At 51.0% G+C, this 19,967-nt stretch overlaps 1 protein-coding gene across 7 annotated transcripts in view; it reads left to right on the top strand.

Annotated features, from left to right (window-relative positions):
- The window catches only part of NUP98 (nucleoporin 98 and 96 precursor), a 791,668-nt gene that overhangs the window by 514,721 nt on the left and 256,980 nt on the right, over window positions 1-19,967 (top strand). For 4 of the 7 annotated variants that reach the window (XM_085623457.1, XM_085623456.1, XM_085623454.1 and 1 more), the window contains one exon: window positions 16-285. In XM_085623457.1, coding sequence (XP_085479583.1) covers window positions 16-285 — 270 coding nt within the window. The remainder of the gene's footprint in view (window positions 1-15; window positions 286-19,967) is intronic. The other 3 variants (XM_085623459.1, XM_085623458.1, XM_085623460.1) reach the window with 1 other exon arrangement.

Raw genomic sequence — 19,967 nt, 5'->3', positions numbered from 1 at the left:
TCACCTATTTCTCAGCAGTGGTTAAGCACTGGCACCTGACTTGGACATTGTGCGAGGCAATCTGGGGCAGCTTAAAGGAGTTGGAGGCCAGTCTGGATGAGCCAAGTGCATATGTTCAGAGTCTGGAACGCAGGAAAGCATTTTCTCGCTGGCTGTCTCAGACTGCAGCAGAACGGATTGAAGAGGAAGTGTCTATATCTCATCGTGATAATCACACAGAAGCAGTGTTCAGCTATCTGACCGGACAGAGGATAAGTGAAGCTTGTAAACTATCCCAGCTTTCAGGTATGGATACCTTCTGGCATTGAGCTTTTAGCGATTTCATCTGGGTTTGAATTCCATTTTTGGAAGGTTGAAAATTAGTTTTCACTATGTTTTAATAAAATACTGAAAGGCAGAATTTCATGTTGTAAAAATCCTGACAAGGGATTGTTTCACACAGTGACCTATAGTCTGCCAAAGCTGCACTCCTCGCCTGCGGTTAAAAAGATTTTCCTGCCACACACGTCACATACTGCCAATCATTCTTCAATAGAATCTGCACATAAGTAAAAAAAAACAAAATATGAGAAAAGACAGAAGTCAAGAAAAGACAGAAGTTCAGAGTTACAAGAATTGGATTTGAGTTGGGCGGAGGGAAGTTAAGTGAAAGTTACAAGTTACAATGTTGAAAGGTACAATGTTGGAATGTGCCAGAGTTTGGGACAAAAAAAACCTAGTTTGGGACAAAGAAAATAACATGTGACCTTCAATATGGACACCTCTCTTGCAGGGTGCAGGTTCAAATGCCGGATTCTGTTTGCAGACAACAGTGACCCCAAGACACTATTTTCTAGCACATAGGTCTCAGATTTGTTTACAGTGTGCCTGGCATCAGAGGCTTTTCAGCCCCACATTCAGTGGAGGTTTGCCCACATGCTTACTGGCAATGAGTCACCTCTATTATATTGGAGTATAAGAGGGGACACGGGATCAATCCTGGTCACCACTGGATACACAGGTGAGTTGGATTTTAGCTGGCAGGAGAAAAGAACCCCTTTGTTTGCCCAGCAATTCTAGAGGGACAAAAAGGACCTTACTGCCAAGCTTAACACACCAGCGATCAATGAGTGGGAGTCGGATGAAACTATACAAAATATTTTGTTTTAATGGGAATTCAAGCAGATTAATTTGCCAGAAGCAAAATCGAAAATAGTCAGGCTCTAGCTTCAGGTACTCCGAGCCTAGGTCACGCAGCAAATACCCTAAGTATTAGTTGATAATGAAAATTTCTGTTGGAGTCGCAACCCCCTGTCACCACTATTTACTTAGTGGTCAGTAAATTATTACTGTCCCATCTGAAGCTCATTCTAATAAAACAAATATGGGTCTGGCACCCACTTTTCACACCTTACAGTTTGTGAATTGTACAATACACTGCCAGTGTATTAGGTTTTTGAAGATCTACGAAGACATATCTCTAAATTGATGACATCTGCATTTGAGCAAATGCATAACTGTTTTCACCAGCTTCTGACTTTCAAGATGACTGAGATTAATTGATATTTGTTCTGGGGCTGACAGGTAATGCATGCTAATCCAAGGGTTATACAAAGTCTGGTCTCTTTTATATTTTGTGTCCTTTAAATTATAGAATCTGATTGAGACTTCTAGTTGCAGATTCCTTACCTTAGAATATATTCCCCAAGCGTTGGACTGCATGCAGGAATTTTTCGACTGTACTGCCCCTGCGCGCTAGTAGGTGGTGTTGTTCGACTCCACATGGCGTCGTCTATGCCAGAAGTGATGCCGCAGTGCTTCTATAGGCGCCACCCCAGCCACTGATGTCAGTTCTCTTCTTGCCACGCCAGTCAGCGCAGATCTGGAGATGATCTACCCCAGTCACTTAATTTTTTTTCCCCACTCTTTTGTTGAACATTTTGTTTTTGAGACAGGATGTCAGTGGAGTGGACCCCTCCCCCAGATACTGGCTTAGACTTTCCTACTGTGGCTACAGAGGAGGGAGCCTCATTTTGCTATGGAGATTAGGAGGGTGGCTGAGGTCCTGGACCTTCAGCTGCTGTCTGTGACTGTCAAGGACATGGCTGGAAGAGCAGGCCATATCCCTGGTGGTTCAACACCTGTCAGGCTCTCTGAATGCCAAAGAGGATGAACTCAGCTGAAGATTCCTAGCGGATCGCAAATGGCTTCTCCGTTCGGAGGTGGTGCAAGTTCTGTTTCAGCTATGGGAAGAGCCTTGGTCCGGTCTGTTCGCCACTGCTGAGAGAGCGTAATGTCTGCAGTGTTGTGCGCTGGAGTTTTCAGGGCAGCTCTAGCTCAGACTTTTTTAGTCTTAAGTGGAGCTCAGGCCTGTTGTATGCCTTTCTGCCCATACCACTCCTGTCCAAAGTTGTCAAGAAGATCCAAAACGACCGGGCCCAATTTATCCTTGTGGCTCCGGACTGGGCTCAGAGTTTGGTATCCCAAGCTGTTAAGAATGGCCATCGGTCTTCTGATCAAGCTGCCCCTTTAGGAGGATCTTCTGTCGCAGCAGCAGGGGAGGGTTCTCCACGCAAACCTGTCAACGCTCCGCCTGTGACAATTGACAGATCTCGACCTTCTGCCGGAAGTCTGCAATGTACTCTTGGCAGCCAGGCGTCCCTATACCAATGCAGTATAAGCCTGCCGTTGGGACAAGTTTGTAGCATGGTGTGCATAAATCCGATTATTTGGGAACGTATTATCGCTCCCAATGCCGGAAGCACTGCTCCATCATTGCATCGCAAAAACTATGCCACGATTAATTCCATTAAATCATTTTATTCAAGTTATTCCAGTCTTTTAGTTTGCATTTTCAGTTCATTCTGTCACATGAAATCAATTTTATGTATAAAAATCTTATGCTGTAGGTATGCCCATCCAGGCCTTTTCTCTAAAGCAGGACATAGACATATTTCATCTTCAGTAGTGTCATTCCCAATGCATTTCGGGCTGCTTCATCGCCCTTCGTTAGGGGTTCGCTACAAATATAAACCACTTTAGACAGTATGTTTAAACTTTTAAAACATGTTGCATACTAAACCAGTAAATTGTTCATTATAAATGCATTTTAAAATGCCTCGATCGGCGTTCTCCCTCTACTAACAACCCACATTGTAAAACATGTAGGAATGTCACCCCGCTGCCTCAGTGCTCAAACTACCCCGTACTCCTTAAACCAAACCTCACGAAGACACTTCCGTACCTGTGGTGCATGTCCCGATCTCATTCGGACATGCACTACAGGTATGGGAGTGTCTCCATGAGGTTTGGTTTAAGGAGTACTGGGTAGTTTGAGCAGTGAGGTAGCATGGAGACATTCCTACATGGTTTACAATGTGGGATTGAAATAGATAAGGACGGGGTGGTATTGTGTCTTGGTCTTACGTTGGTTGTTAGTAGAGGAAGAACGCTGATCGAGGCATTTTGAAATGCATATATAATGAGCAATTTACTAGTTTTGTATGTTTAAACTTTTAAAACAAGTTACATACTAGAGGCGAGGTGAAGCACAACCTAGAGTCCCCGCCATCTTGAGGATGGGGGGGACCCAACCAACCAGGGACAGGCTCCTGCCCTCCTCCCACTGGAGAGTTGCAGAATAGGGGGTGTACCCACCACAGGGAAGGGAAACATTGGTCCCTGCCCTTTACTTACCTGTAACGCTCCTAAATTTAATATTTAGGGGCACCCTGAACCGTCCTTCCTCGGATCCACCAACCACAAGAAAAGGACAAGAAGCCCTGTAGAGCTAACAAGAGGACGACGCCCACTGACTTGACCCCAGCCCTACAGGCCTGTCTCCCCTCGAACCTGCTCCTGCAAAACCCTGGCGTGTCCAGCGGCCAGCAACCTCAAACACCCCGGAGGACCTGCCTGCATTCATTTTCCAAGCTGCTTCTCCTGTGAACACCGGACGTGTTTGAACTGCAGCAGCCAGAAACTGCGAATCCAGCACACTCTGCACCCGCCGAGCCCGGCCTGTGTATGAGTGAACAAACACCACAAGGAGGTCCCCCCGGTGATCCTGACCCGAGATCCGGTGACCCCCTGACCTGCCTCAAGCCTCCAGACTATGCCTGCAGCATCAATCCGGGAGACCCCCCTCCCCTACCCCGACCAGAACGGGTAAGAAAATCCGATGTCCAAAGGCACCCCTGCATCCGTCGCCCCACGGCCTTGTGTGCCTAACCAAGTGGTGCCTAACCATCCCTCTACATCCCAACTTACCCCTCGAAGTGGTCATTCCTGGAAGATCTTTGTGCCCGAGCCTGCAATGTTTCTTTGTCCCGGAGAATCTCCATTGACCAACAGGGCACCCGACCTCAAAACTGCACCCGGCTGGCCTAGCGCCGCCGAGGGTGCCCCTTTGTTGCTAACTTGGTCCCCAACTTGCCCTAAGCTTAACCCTAGGAGCTTTGCTCCCACACCCCTGTGGCCTGCTGCCAGCATCCACCAACCGGAGCCCCCCCTATCCTCCATAGGATAACATTGGGTCTCAACACTCTGCACCCGGCCGACCTAGTGTCACTGGGGGTGCAACAACAGTGCATCACTGACCCTGGGAGACCCCTGAGTCTAACCCCCGGACCCTAACTCAAAAGACAGATTACTTACCTTGAAACCAATAACTCATTTGTTCGAGGCATGTGGGCTGCTGAATTCATATCTGTGCATAGATCGCCGCCTAGTGTTGGGTCCGGATGTTTGCACGTTGTTGTCCTGGAAGAGTCTTCGAAGTATCCTTGGATAGGTGACTCCTCCCCTGGACTACAGTGCGCATGGGCATCCTCTCCATCCTCAGATTGTTTTTTTCCGCCATTGGGTTCGGATGTGCTATCTTAGCTCAAGTTAGGAAAAAATTTTGTCGAGGCCTTTAGTTCGCGTCGGTACTGTTTATCGATCGGTTTTCGATACTCTCTGTTAGTTTACTAACTTCCAGCACCGACTTTGTTCGCATTTACCTGTCCATCAACTACTTCGACGATGGAATCGAGGACGCCATTCAAAAGGTGTCCGGTATGTAATGCGAAGTACCCACACATCGACGTCCATCCGGTGTGCAACAAATGCCTTTCGCCGGACCACGACGAGTCGACATGTATGGCCTGTGCCCGGTTCCGTTCAAAGAAGACTCTGCGGAATCGTCGAGCGGCGAGGCTCGAAGCGCAGCACGCGGCACCGGCCCCAGCTGACATCTTCGACGACGCGGACGACGTCGAAGAAGTAGAAGTCTTACCCTCCAGTCCCGTTTCCGACCAAGAACCCGGATCGGACGAGGCCGACGAGTCACTCTTCCACAGAGGTGAAGACGACACCGAGGTAGGAGACGACGAGGAGGCCTTAGGGGCCGAAGAGAGTAGCTCCGATGATGAACAAGGCCTACCTGTTCAAACCGAGAATTCACCAGTGCCACAGACTATGGCTCCGGTCGAGGGATCGCCTTCGGGCCTTACCCGAGACCTATCACGCAGTCCTTCGGCCCCGCCCTCGGGCCCGGCCTCGGACGTTCAGCGGCAGCCATTACCGCTTAAGCCAGCTGGTTTCCCTTCCACGAAACCGAAACCGAAAGCTGCTCAGGTTCCTACGAAACCGAAACTGAAAGTGGCGCTAGTCGGATCGAGGCCTTCAACACCTTCGACGCCGGCGCACCGTGTCGGCACCGACCGCACCAAGGGGGACTTCGGTGCCGAACTCGAGACGGGCGACATGGGAGTCGACAAACGGAAGAAGGCCATCGGCGCCGAAAAACCTGCTCGGTTACCGGCGTCGACGCCACCGACACAGAGGGCCGTCCCGCCTGCTACGCCTCGCAGCACCCCCTCGACGACACCGAAACCTCACGTGTCGAAGACGTCGACGGTGATCTCCGCACCTCGGCTCGATGCACCACGGGCGCAGAAGATATCTGCAGCCGCCTCGACGACCCTGGCGGGGGCCACGACCTCTAAGGCGCCCCGAGTACGGCCTGGCGCAATGCCAGGCTGCAAAACCAAGGCTGCCCTCCAGGACCAGTCGGGTTCGATCGATCCAGCGGTTTCGTCGGTGCCGACCAGCATTACCTTCGGCTTGCCTCCATCCACAATCCCGAAGGCGTTTCAACTCAGGACACAGGCCACCAAAACTGCGGTTACGCCTGTCGAGCCGTCACCGTCACGCGTCATCGACGCCGACACTGGCAGGATGATTCTCCACGACCGAAGGATAACTTCGGAACCGCCATTGGAACCTTTCAGGATCCCGCTAAAGAGGAAGCTGCCTGTGGACACAGAACCTCTCCTGTATGAACCCTTTCATTCACCCTACCAGGATCCACACCGGGCCTCCCCCACACGCTCCGACACGGATGCATTGGAGGACTACATGGGTGAACAAGTCCCCTACCATGTGGACACGGACCCTGATGACCAGCAGGACCCTGACCAAACTTGGGGCGACCCTGCAGACCCCAGTGCACCTCTTGATGCACAGGACCCACAACTATATGGGGCAAAAACGTCACCCACAGAGGATACTGCGGCGTTCAACGCTCTGATTGAACGGGCGGCGAACAACCATGATGTACAGCTTCACTCTGATATCATCGAAGATGACTTTCTAATGGACACCTTTGCATCCTCAGAAAGACATGTAAAGACTCTGCCAATGTTGAAGGGGGTCCTTAGGCCAGCCACTGACATTTTCAGGGAACCCACCAGGGCACGAGTGATAAACCCCAGGATCGATAAGAAATACAGATCAGCACCTGGGGATCCTACTTACATCAGAGGACAATTACCACTCGACTCCATCGTTGTGGCGAATGCCCGCAAGAGGGCACACTCGCAGACAACGGGTGACGCTCCTCCCCCGGACAAGGAGTCCAAGGTGCTGGAGACCTCCGGCAAGCGAGTTGCCGCACAAGCTGCAAGCATATGGCGCATAGCTAACACTCAAGCGCTCCTCGCTCGCTACGATAGGGCGCACTATGACACAATGGAGCAACTCCTTCAACACCTCCCTGACCCCTACAAAGAAGGTGCAGAAATCCTTATCAGAGAGGGACAGCTACTCACAAATGCTGCCATCAAATGTGCACTAGACGCTGCTGACACGGCTGCCAGGGCCATCAACACTAGCGTCATCCTACGACGTCACGCCTGGCTACGTATCTCAGGATTCAAGCCTGAGGTACAAAACAATATCCTTAATCAGCCTGTCAACCCCGACTTTTTGTTCGGGCCTGAGGTTGACGCCACCCTCGAGAAGATAAAAAAGGACACGGACACTGCAAAGTCCACGGGCGCCCTACAAACTCAGTCCTTTCGGAGCGGCTCCTTTCGTCGCCCCGGAAACAAGGGAGCAGGCAGAGGACAGGGGTCACAACAAACATATAACAAGGGTAATACGCAGACCACCTACGATAAGAACACCCGAGGTGGCTATCGTGGCTCCAGTACCAAGGGCAGAGGACGTGGCTACGGCAACACCAGGTCCTCCCCCAAGAACAAGCAGTGACGCCCTCTCCCTTCCTCCCGACCACATAACACCTGTCGGGGGAAGGCTACAACGGTTCCTGTCCACGTGGAACTCCATCACCACGGACAGGTGGGTCAAAGATATTATAAAATACGGTTACTGTCTGGAGTTAACTTCCACTCCACCCACAATACCACCAAGAAACCGTCCTATGTCTTCAGAGCACTTGACGCTCTTACAGCAAGAGGTAGAAAGTATGCTTCTAAAAGGCGCTATCGAGGTCGTACCCGTCCACGAGCGGGGCACGGGGGTTTACTCCCTCTACTTCTTAATTCCAAAAAAGGACGGGTCGCTCAGGCCTATATTAGACCTGAGACCCCTGAACCAGTACATTCTTTCGGAGCACTTTCACATGCTCACTCTACAGCAAGTCCTTCCGCTTCTCCAGCAGGGAGACTTCCTAGCATCACTGGACCTCAAGGATGCGTATTTTCACATACCCATCCACCCCTCACACAAAAAATACCTCAGGTTCACTGTTCAGGGGCAGCACTATCAGTTCAAAGTCCTTCCCTTCGGCGTGACAACAGCGCCCAGGGTTTTCACAAAGTGCCTAGCTACGGTGGCGGCACATTTACGGAGACAGCACATACACGTCTACCCCTACCTAGACGACTGGCTCGTTCAAGCGAGATCGGCCCAGCAATGTGCAAGCCACGTGTCCCGTACCATTCACCTTCTTCACAGTCTGGGATTCTCACTAAATTACCCAAAGTCTCATCTCCAGCCCGCACACGTACAACAGTACCTAGGTGCGACTATAGACACTCTGGCGGCCACAGCTCAGCCAAATTTAGTGAGGATCAACGGCATACAAGCGCTGATCTCCAAGTTCAGACCCAACCACTCGCTTCCAGCGCGAGTGTTTATGCAGTTGATAGGCATGATGGCCTCCTGCATCTTCATAGTCCCGCACGCGAGATTACATATGCGCCCACTTCAGGAGTGCCTAGCACGTCAGTGGAATCAGGCTCAAGGACAGTTGAAAGACCTAGTGTTGGTGAGCGGTCGGGCATACAACTCTCTGCATTGGTGGAATCCACAAAACCTTTGCAAGGGCCGACCGTTCCAAGAGCCTGTTCCACAAATAGTACTGACAGCGGACGCGTCTCTCCAGGGATGGGGAGCTCATGTACTCCACTACACAGTGCAGGGACTATGGACGACACAACAGAAGAAGATGCACATCAACCTTCTGGAACTGATGGCAATCTTCCTGGCCATGAAGGCTTTCAAAGTACATCTGTGCAACAAGGTCGTGTTGATCCGGACGGACAACATGACCGCAATGTACTACATACAGAAGCAGGGAGGGACACACTCTCCACAGTTGTCTCATCTGGCTCAGAGCATGTGGAAGTGGGCCATTCAGAGGAACATGTTCCTCATGGCGGAACACCTCCCCGGCAAGGACAACCAGATGGCGGATCTGCTCAGCAGACACAGCCACCAGATGCACGAGTGGGAGTTACACCCATCGGTACTCCAACCGTACTTCCAGCAGTGGGGTCACCCAGAAATAGACCTATTCGCGACAAGCGAAAACGCAAAATGCCAAAGCTTCGCCGCCAGATTCCCACACCCGCAGTCGCAGGGCAATGCGATATGGATGAACTGGTCCGGCAAATTTGCGTACGCTTTTCCTCCAGCACCGTTGATACCGCTGGTGGCTCGCAAACTCCGACAACACTCCCTGACACTCGTCCTAGTTGCTCCCACGTGGGCACGCCAGCCGTGGTACACCACCTTCCTCGAACTTTCCGTGGTACCGCATCAAAGGCTGCGGATCAAACCCGCGCATTTGACGCAGAACCATGGAGAGGTTCAGCACCCAGATCCGCAACAGCTGAACCTGGCGATCTGGCTCCTGAAGTCCTAGAGTTTGGCTATCTCAATCTGCCACCTGACTGTATGGACATCATCAAGGAGGCCAGGAGACCCACTACAAGAGCTTGCTATGCAGCCAAATGGAAACGGTTCGTCATTTATTGCGGTAATAATGACATTAACCCGCTGGACGCATCCATCCACAACATCATATGTTACCTCTTACACCTATACCGATGCAATCTGGCGTACACCTCTATACGGGTCCATTTGACCGCAATATCAGCCTATCTGCAAACCAGGCAGCACCTCTCTCTCTTCAGAGTGCCTGCCATCAAAGCATTCTTGGAAGGACTCAAACGAGTCATTCCACCTAGTCACCCACCGGCTCCAATGTGGAACCTCAACTTGGTCCTCACACGCCTGATGGGTCCACCCTTTGAACCTCTACACTCATGCGAGATTCAATTCCTTACCTGGAAAGTAGCCTTCCTGGTAGCGATCACTTCCCTAAGAAGAGTTAGTGAACTCCAGGCACTAACCGTTCAAGAGCCATTTATTCAGGTTCACGCCAACAGGGTCGTACTACGTACCAACCCCAAATTCATGCCCAAGGTAATATCGCAGTTCCACATGAACCAGACTATTGAACTGCCCGTTTTCTTCCAAAACCCACAAACTGTTGCAGAGAGGGCATTACATACACTAGATGTACGGAGGGCCCTCATGTACTACATCGACAGGACTAAACCCTTCAGGAAGACAAAACAACTGTTCGTTGCCTTTGCCCCACACCACAAAGGTAACGCCATCTCCAAAGCAGGGATAGCCAGATGGATAGTTAAGTGTATTCAAATCTGTTATCAAAAGGCAAAACGCACATTAACTATTCCACCACGAGCCCACTCAACACGCAAGTTGGGGGCTTCCATGGCCTTCCTAGGAAACATTCCCCTGCATGATATATGCAGAGCAGCCACATGGTCCACTACACACACATTTACAAAACACTATTGCGTAGATGTGCAGTCAAAACAGCAGGCAGCTGTAGGACAGGCTGTTCTCAAAACACTTTTTCAGACCGCTGCAGCTGGCACGGGTAGCCGCCGCCAATAGAGGGCACTGCTATGTATTCTATGCACAGATATGAATTCAGCAGCCCACATGCCTCGAACTGAATATGCTACTTACCAGTATGCATCTGTTCTTGGCATGTAGGGCTGCTGACATTCATATCGCCCTCCCTCCTCCCCGGCGCCTGTCGCAGCTGCAGCTCTCAGAATTATTGCAAGCATGGTCATCACTTTCTGTATCTACTCCATCACTGCCACAATGGCGAAAAACAATCTGAGGATGGAGAGGATGCCCATGCGCACTGTAGTCCAGGGGAGGAGTCACCTATCCAAGGATACTTCGAAGACTCTTCCAGGACAACAACGTGCAAACATCCGGACCCAACACTAGGCGGCGATCTATGCACAGATATGAATGTCAGCAGCCCTACATGCCAAGAACAGATGCATACTGGTAAGTAGCATATTCATTCCTCATCGGATAACATTGACACTTTTTCTCCCAAAAAGTGTCGACTTTTGAAAACTGCAAATATTCCTTAAAAATCAGCCGATTAACCAAAACGCATTTTATCGTAGGTTTTCAGGAAATGTCCCAGTGCTGAATCCAGGATCCAGCACAGAGTAAGAAAAAGTAACATTAACCCAACTTACCTGCTAAGTGAATTTCCTCCTATAGGATAACATTGGTGATTCTATGTGAAAAAGTTTCTAAGTGGCAACTTTTGAAATGCAATAATATTCCTTAAAAATCGTACCTTTAACCAAAACGCATTTACTCGCCTGTTTTCAGGAAATGTCCCAGGGCTGAATCTAGGATCCAGTCCTGTGGTTACAAAAGTAATCTGAAAAGTAATTAACTGCATTTTACTTAAAAAGCCCATTCAACTGAATGTAGTGTACCTGCCATGTGTTGCAAACTGTTTTCTTAAAACTGTAACCAAAATCAGTACAAGTTATACTGCAATTCTGAACTGTGTTCAAACAAGTAAATTACTACTGCATAATATTTAAATGCTTACCTGTACCAGGCTTGCTTGGTTCTAGAAATAAAACAGTATATTTTTTTATTCAAAACAATTGGCCTAGAGTTCAGTTCTCGAGTGTGTGAATTTATTTGCTGACTGTGTGTACATCAAATGCTTAACTCTGTCCTCTGATACTGCCTTTCTACTTGACTAAGCTACCACTTTAGAGAGTAAGGTTCTATCTAACTTTAACCTCTGCCAAACCTCTGGAGACACTTGGACTCTATACACACTGTACCTCACTTTGGTGCAGTATATATAGAGACCGTTTCTTACAGTGTGGGTATATTGTGCTGAGAAGTTTGATATCAAACTTCCCAGTTATCTGTAGTCATTATGGAGCTGTGGAGTTCGTAATGACAAACTCCCAGACCATATACTCTTTATGGTTGTACTTTACTTACAATGCCCAAGAATAGACTCAGCCACTGTAGAGGTACACAGCTCCTGTACCTTCACCAATGGTATAGTGCACCCAGCTAGAGGGGTGTCTTACCTATACCAGAGGCAGTGGCTGTAGGCATGGCACACAGTGATCTGTGCCATGTCGACTTCACTTTTTTCTGTACCAAAACATGCAGCCTGCAATGGCTGTGTGTGTGTTAGAGTACAGGGCATCTAAGTGTGGCCTAATATGTGCTGCACCCCTCAGAGGCCTCACCTGGTCACAGGGACCTTGGTACTTATGGTACTTTTTACAAGGGACTTGCATGTGGCCAGCGAGGTGCCAATTTGGAAGTACAAAGGACAGTTTTAGAGAAAGAACATAGGCCCCGGGTACCTGTTTGGCAAGAACCCAGGGCACACTCAAAGAGCATCAATATCAGGCAAAATGTGGGGGGCAACCATGCTAAAAGGGACTTTTTCCTACAGTTACCCCACCCTTTTCCTCTTACATGCTGTAAACAGTGTAAATGTTCACTCTTTGGTGAATGAGTGTGGAAAACTTGCTGCTGTTCAAATCCAGGTTTAAAACTTCCCTCTCCCAATTTGTTTACCCATACTTTGTCTGCAGAAGCTCCAGTCGGCCCATACCAAACCTTAAAAATAATACCACCACCAAAAGAACGAAAAATGGTAGTATGAACAAGTAGAGTGAACTTTGGAGCTCAACTGTGGCATGAAAGATATGCCTTGTTACTATACAACGTGCATATGGAGGGCAAAGCAGATGTCGTAGCTACTTAGATGCACCCGCGCGCTGACGTCCGTTTTTTTCCGAAGCAGCAAGCTCAGATCCGAGAGAGAGCGGTACTCAAAGTTCATCTTTTAACTTGGTTTTTGAGACTTGTTTCTCTTGTTTTGTCGAGTACTCGACTCCTGGTGCAGTAGGGATGCCCGGGTTTAAGTCCTGTAGGGACTGCCGTCAGACCATGTCGGTGGCAGACCCGCATGACATGTCTCTTCTGCTTGGGACACGCCCATGACCCCAAGGCATGCCCCAATTGTCAGGCCATGGCGCTGAAGGCTTTGCGGGAGCGTTTCCAAAAGTTGTTTTAGGCTCGGCAATCTGCTCCGCACCCCTCAAGGTCCCGCTCCCGTGGGAGGTCAAGGGACAGGTCGCAATGCAACACCATCGTTCATCGGAATCGGGAACAGGTAAGTCAAGGCACCATAAGAAGTCGAAGAAGCGATGTCGCTCTTAGTCTACCCCTCACCGGTCACGGGATGCAGTGGAGGGGGCGTGTGGTCACTCCCCCGCTTCTCCGGTGGAGCCTCCGTTGTTTCCTGCGGCCTACCCGCCTTTCCCGGGCCCGCACGCGACTTCGGCAGAAATACAGGTATTCCTGTCAGCCATGCGCCATTTGTTTCCTACGTCGGATCCCTCCGGAGCGCCTTCGGGCCCTGTGGACCAGAGGGGTGGTTCTGCCCCCGTGCCGCCGCCTTTGGCCCTGGCTATGCTGACAAGATACCCTGTGGCGCCGTCTGCTCCGGCCTCAGCGCCGCCGGGCCTGACGCCGCCTCGGGCGTCGTGTCAGACGCCAGATACGACGCCGTTGCCTATGGGGCCGGACTACGTCGACCCTGGTTTGGTCTATTAGCCTCCAACTCCAGGTGGTGAGTTTATTTCCTTTCCCTGGGCCCTTCGTCCTTATCGACCTCTTACACGGCCGGTGGACGAAGGGGAGTACTGGGAGGGGTCCGAGGACCCTCGCAGCTCAATGCGAGGATGAACCGGAGTGGGTGGGTGATATGAAAGGTCCAGGCAATCTTGATTTCTCTCTGCACCCTGGTACACTGTCCCTTGCTTCCGTAGCTACGGAAGAGGTTGGGACTTTTTCTGTGGTATTGCGTAGGGAGGCTGATGCTCTTAACCTTGAGCTACCATCTGTGCCTATCAGGCCCAATCTCCTGACTGAGGTGCTGTAGCCAGCGACCTCCTCTGCGGAGCTACTACTGCCCTTTAATGACGCGCTTACAGACCTTCTGTTAAGCACCTGTATCAAGCCTAACACAGGGGTTCCTGTGGATAAGTGTGTGGCATGACGTCATCGCCCGGCCTCGGGCGACCCTAGTTTTCTCACACAACAGCCAACGCCTGAGAGTCTGGTTGTCCAGGCCTCTGCCTCTCCGAGCGCGTTCCCTTCCGCACCTACGGACCTCTAAAAAACTGGATCAATTTGTGAAAAAGATTTTCACCTCTGCTAGTTCCGGGTTCCGGGCGGTGACTACTGCGTGCCTGTTGGGCCGCTATTCCCACTGTGTGGGATGCGGTCGCACAGGTGTTGCCTCCGTGTCTAGTGGAGGCTCTGGCGGTGCTCTCTCAAGCCATTGCCGAAGGGAGAGATGCTGCGAAATTCACTATCAGTTGTGGTCTTGACACAGCCGATTCCCTCGGCAGGGCAATTCCCACAACGGTGGGGATATGCCGTTACGCTTGGCTCAGAACTACTGGCTTCTCAGGAGATGTCCAGAACACTTTATTGGACATGGCCTATGATGGCACACGCCTCTTTGGTGACAAGGCGGATAGCGCTTTAAGGACTCCCGAACTACGGCCCAGTCCTTGGGTCTTGCCACCACACGCGCTCCCTTGGAGGTCTGCCTTTCGCTCCTTTCGAGGTCAGGGTCGAGGCACCCAAATGCGTTCCTCCCAGAGCCGCCGGCCTGCGCAGCCGGGGTGGGAGTGCCCGCCGGGGTGGGAGTGCCCGCCGGGGTGGGAGTGCCCGCCGAGGTGGGTCACTGGGCCAGCGGGCGAGTCAGTCCACCACCACCCCTGCAGCCTCAAAACCTTCCTAGTCGGTGTTTCAGGCCCATCAGACGCCAGTAGGCAGACTGATTCGCCATCACCTTCCCCCACTGGTGCACCATCACTTCGGACAGGTGGGTTCTGCAGATAGTCCGATGGGGCTACTCCCTCACCTTTGAGACTGCCCCTCCAGCCTTGCCGTCTCAGTACCACCGCATGTCGTGGGATCACTTGGCACTTCTCCTGCAGGAAGTTGCGGCCCTCTTGGCCAAGGAGGCCATCAAGCATGTTCTGACTCCAGAAGGTCGTGGTTTTTATTCCCACTGCTTCTTGATTCCAAAGAAGGACATGGGCCTGCTGTGAGAAAGTGGCTCTGTATATACTGTTCCCAAATAGGTACAAGGTGTACAGAGCCCACAGTCCCCAGAGGTTTGGCAGAGGTTAAAGTTAGATATAACCTTACTCTCCAGAGTGGTAGCTTGGTTGAGCAGTAAGGCAGTATCGGAGGACGTGTAAAGCATTTGTTGTACACACTCAGTCAGCAAATAGTCCCACACACTCGATAACTGAACTCTAGGCCAATGGTTTATATATAAAAAAAACATGCTTGTTTTATTTTAGAACCAACAATAGGTATTAAAATATACTTTCTCAGAAAGAGATGCTTTATATAAATACTTTTGTAATATGCAATTAACTTTTGTAGAAAGTTACAAGTGGTTGCAATAGGCAACACAATAATGCATTCAGTTCAATGGAAGTTTCAAGTTATTTGCAACAGATTACTTTTAGGATTACTTTTGGGATTACTTTTGGAATTCCAGGACTGGATCCTAGATTCAGCCCTGGCTCAGTACTTGGAATCAAGTGATAAAAGTCGACTTCATTACGGTGATCATTTTTAGAAAATATTTTGCTATTTTAAAAGTTGACACTTGGAAAATAAGTCAATGATTCCCTATGGCAGAAAATTCAAGTTACAGGTATAGTATGTTCTCGTTACTTTTGTAATCCAGTACTGGGTACCTAGACTCAGTACTGGGACCTTTATCCAAAACAGGTAAGTAATTACGTTTTCAGAAATTATACGATTTTTAAAGAATACTTAAAGTTTGCAGAAATTGACACTTAGAAGAAATTTCACAGAAAAACAGTCGATTTCCAATGGGAGAACATTGGGTTACTGGTAAGTACAGTTATAAGTACTTTTCAGAGTCAGTGCTGGACACCAAGATCCAGCACTGGGAGCTCTCCTAACAGCAGGTGAGTATTTTTGTTTTGAAAAGTCCACAGTTCGGCTGATTTTTGGTGAATATTTTAAGTTTTGAAAAGTCCACACTTAGAAGAAATTTCAGGAAAAGCCAGTCAATGTTACCCTATGGGGAAAATTGAGTTATTGGTTTAAAGGTAAGTACTCGACTGGCAGAGTTAAGGTTCTGGGCATAGACTCAGGGGTCTCCCGGGGTCAGGTAGGTACAGTTGGTTCACCCTCAGCGGCACAAGGGCGCCCGGGTGCAAAGAGTTAGGCCCAATGTTATCCTATGAGAGGTAGGGGGGGCCTTGGTTGGTGGCTGCTGACTAGCAGGCCATGCGGCTGTGGGAGCTGAGCTCCGGGTCACTTACTCAGGACAAGTGGGGAAGTAGATGGGTGTAGAGGCCACTCGGGCGGCTGGGTGCTTTGGAGCCTTCGGGCGCTCAATTGATTTCAATGGGAAATCTCCGGTTTAAAAAAAGACTGTAAGCTCTGGGACGAAGATTCTTCAGGTGCCACCACCACTTTGAGAGGTAAGTTGGGTAGTTGGAGGATAGGTAGGTACCCCGGGATTGGGCACAGGGGGCTGCGGGGTGCCCTTTGGTGTTGGGAAATCTTACCTTCTGTTGATCGCGGTTGGGGTGGCACCTGGTTCTGAGGCTGCAGGCTTCTTCAGGAGTGTCGAGGGAGGTCCTTGGGTGCCGGACTCGGGGTCGTCCTCGTGGTCTTTTTTCACTCCGGCACAAGCCAGGTTTGGCGGGTGCAGTGTGTGAAGGGTTTGCGGTTCCGGGCTACTGCCAGGGATTAGAAGTGGATTTTGAGTAGAGCCTCTACTCATGGGAGTCCCAGGGGTTTAGAGTCAAAAGGTAGCCAGGTCCTCCGGGGTTTCTGAGGTTGCTGGCCACAAGAGATGTCGGGTTGGAGCAGGAGCAGGTTCGAGGGTCGACAGGCCGGTAGGTCTGGGGCCAAAGCAGTCTGTATCTTCCTCTTCTTAGCAGCTGCAGGGCAGGTCTTTTTTCTTCTAGCTCTTCTTCGGAATCTGGAATCTGGGGAAGGAAGGTTCAGGGTGCCCCTAAATACTATATTTAGGGGCATTACAGGTAGGTGAAGGGCAGGGTCCAATAGGTCCCTGTCCTGGGGTGGGTACACCTCCTATCCTGCCTCTCTCCTGTGGGAGGGGGCAGTAGCCTAGTCCTGATAGGGTAGGGCTCCCCATCTTCAAGATGGCGAGAGCCCGGAGATGTGCTTCACCTCTCCTCCCCCACCTGAGTGGTGGGGTTGGCAGGCTGGCACATCCCCTGTCCTTATTTGGGGTTTCCGGCCAAGCTTCCCGCCAGAGTGGGGGGTTGCAGTGGCCTGGGGAAGCTCACAGAGGCGGCATGACTTTGAAGCTTCCCCCTGCCCATCCTGGGGGAGGAGATCTAGCACCTTGCCCAGGATGTGCATTATTGCAGGCCCAGGAGAGCTGGGGCTCTCGTACCCAGGGGTCCAGCAACAGGTCTGCTGTGTAGCAGCCTAGGCAGCCTCAGAACAGACGAGGATTGTAGGTTAGGTTTTAGGGGGCATCCCTAAGATGCCCTCTGGGTGCTTGGTACATTAAATCCCACACTAGCATCAGTGTGGGTTTAGTGTGCTGAGAAGTTTGATACCAAACTTCTCAGTCTTGCCATTATGGTGCTGTGGAGTTCGTGTTTGACGAGGTCTCAGCACCATGTACTCTCAAATGGCAGCACTGCACTTAGTGCCCAGGAATGGACCAAGGGGGGGTGTGTGTGTGTGTACACACAGGGCCTCTAAGGGTGGCACAATGAGTGCTGCAGCCCTTAGAGGCCTTCCCTGGTCAGAAGGCCCTGGGTACCTAGGGTACCATTTACCAGGGGCTGACATGTGGCCAGGGTTTGCCAATTTGGGTTTTGTGGTCTTAGGGAAGGAACATAGTCCCTGGGCACCTGATTGGCAGGAGTCCAGGGCGCACACAGTCAAAGTACATTCTGCAAAAAGTTTGGGCATACCATGCAATAAAGATGGCACTTTCTCACACATGCGTCCTATCTTAGACCTCCGAAACGTCAGTCGCTTCCTCCGGATGGAGAAGTTCAAGATGCTCACGCTTGCTCAGGTCTTGTCTGCCCTGGACCCGCAAGACTGGATGGTAGCATTGAACTTGCAGGATGCTTATTTTCATATCCCCATCCTGCCGGTCCACCGGCGGTTCACGGTAGTCCACATGCACTTTCGGTTCACCATGCTCCCTTTCGGCCTTACCAGCGCCCCTCGGGTGTTCACCAAAGTGATGGCAGTGGTCGCAGATCAGGGGTTTCAGTCTTCCCCCCCCCCCCCCCTATTTCGACGACTAGCTGTTGAAGGCGGGCTCGCCCCAGGCAGTCGCCTGCCACCTCCAGACTACGGCCGACCTCCTGCAGTCGCTGGGGTTTTCCATCAACGTTCCGAAGTCGCATCTGATTCCGTCTCAGAAGCTTCTATTCAGAGTGGTTCTGGATGCGGCGCAGTTTCGGGTTTATCCTCCCGAACAGCGAATCCGGGACATACGGGCTATTATTCCGATCTTTCAGCCCTGGTCCTGGGTTTTGGTCAGGAAGACCCTGAGACTTCTGGGCCTCATGGCATCCTGCATCCTGCTGATCAATCATGCCAGGTGGCATATGCGGGCTCTGAAGTGGGACCTGAAGTTCCAATGGAAACAGCATAGGGGAAACCTGTCCGAATACGTCCAGATCTCGGAGGGCACTGCGCAGGACTTGCAGTGGTAGCGCACGGACCAGCGTTGGGTCAGTGGCTGATCCCTCTCCCAACCGTAGCACACAGTGGTGACTGATGTGTCCCTCCTGTGATGGGGCGGCCACATGGGAGAGGCGGAGATCAGAGGCCTCTGGTCTCCGGTGTAGTCCAAGCTCTTTATCAACCTTTTGGTGCTCAGCGCGATCCTACCTGCACTGAAAGCATTCCTTCCCTCTGTCAAGGGGACAACACCACCGCCATGTGGCACTGCAACAAGCAAGGTGGGGTGGGGTCGTCGACCCTGTGTCAGGAGGCTCTGCGTCTCTGGACATGGATGGAACGTCAAGGCATTTCCTTTGTGGTTCAACACTTGGCAGGTTCTCTGAACGCCAGGGCGGACGAACTAAGCCGCAGTGCATGTTTGATCACGAATGGTGTCTTCCCTCGGACGTGGCACAAGGTCTCTTTCAGCAGTGGGGAGAACCTTGGTTAGATTTATTCGCCACCGAATAGTACGCGCAATGTCAGCAGTTCTGCGTGTTGGAGTTTCCAAGGCGGCACTCACTCTGAGACACTTTTCGTCGCGAGTGGAGGTGCGGTCTGTTGTACGCCTTTCCGCCTATACCACTTCTACCCAGAGTGCTGAAGAAGATGAAGTGCGACTGGGCCCAAGTCATTCTTCTTGCCCCGGACTAGGCTCGAAGTGTTTGGTATCCCAAGCTACTCAGTATGAGCGTGGATCCCCTGATCCGACTGCCTCTTCGGGAGCATCTCCTGTCGCAGCACCAGGGGACGGTCCTCCACCCGAACCTGTCCAGCCTCCACCTCCTCGCGTGGAGATTGAGCGTCGACAGTTGATGCCATTTGACTTGCCTCCTGAAGTTTGTAATGTGATTCTGGCAGCCAGGCGTCCCTCAACTAAAACTGTATACGCCGGTCAGTGGAACAAGTTTGTGGCATGATGCACAGCGAAAGCTGTAGATCCCCTTTCTGCCCCTCTTTCTGAGGTCCTATTGTTCCTTCTCTCTTTGGCCCAGCAGGGCTCTGCTCGGGGCACTATCAAGGGCGATCTTTCTGCTCTTTCAGCCTTTCTCTGGCTGCCTTATCAGCCCTCTTTTCAAGTCCCCTGTGTCAATTGATTTCTCAAAGGCATTACTCACCTTTTCCCTTCTATTCCTTTTGTGATGCCTAGTGGGACTTGAACCTGGTTCTCACATCCTTAATGCGTGCTCCCTTTGAGCCTCTTCATAACTGTCCTTTGCAGTTCTTAACCTTGAAAACTGTCTTCCTGGTGGCAATCACCTCCACTAGGCGTGTGAGTG

The sequence above is a fragment of the Triturus cristatus genome, chromosome 8 (assembly GCF_964204655.1).
Source record: "Triturus cristatus chromosome 8, aTriCri1.1, whole genome shotgun sequence".
Lineage (NCBI taxonomy): Eukaryota > Metazoa > Chordata > Amphibia > Caudata > Salamandridae > Triturus > Triturus cristatus.
This window is presented reverse-complemented; position numbering and strand designations above follow the sequence as displayed.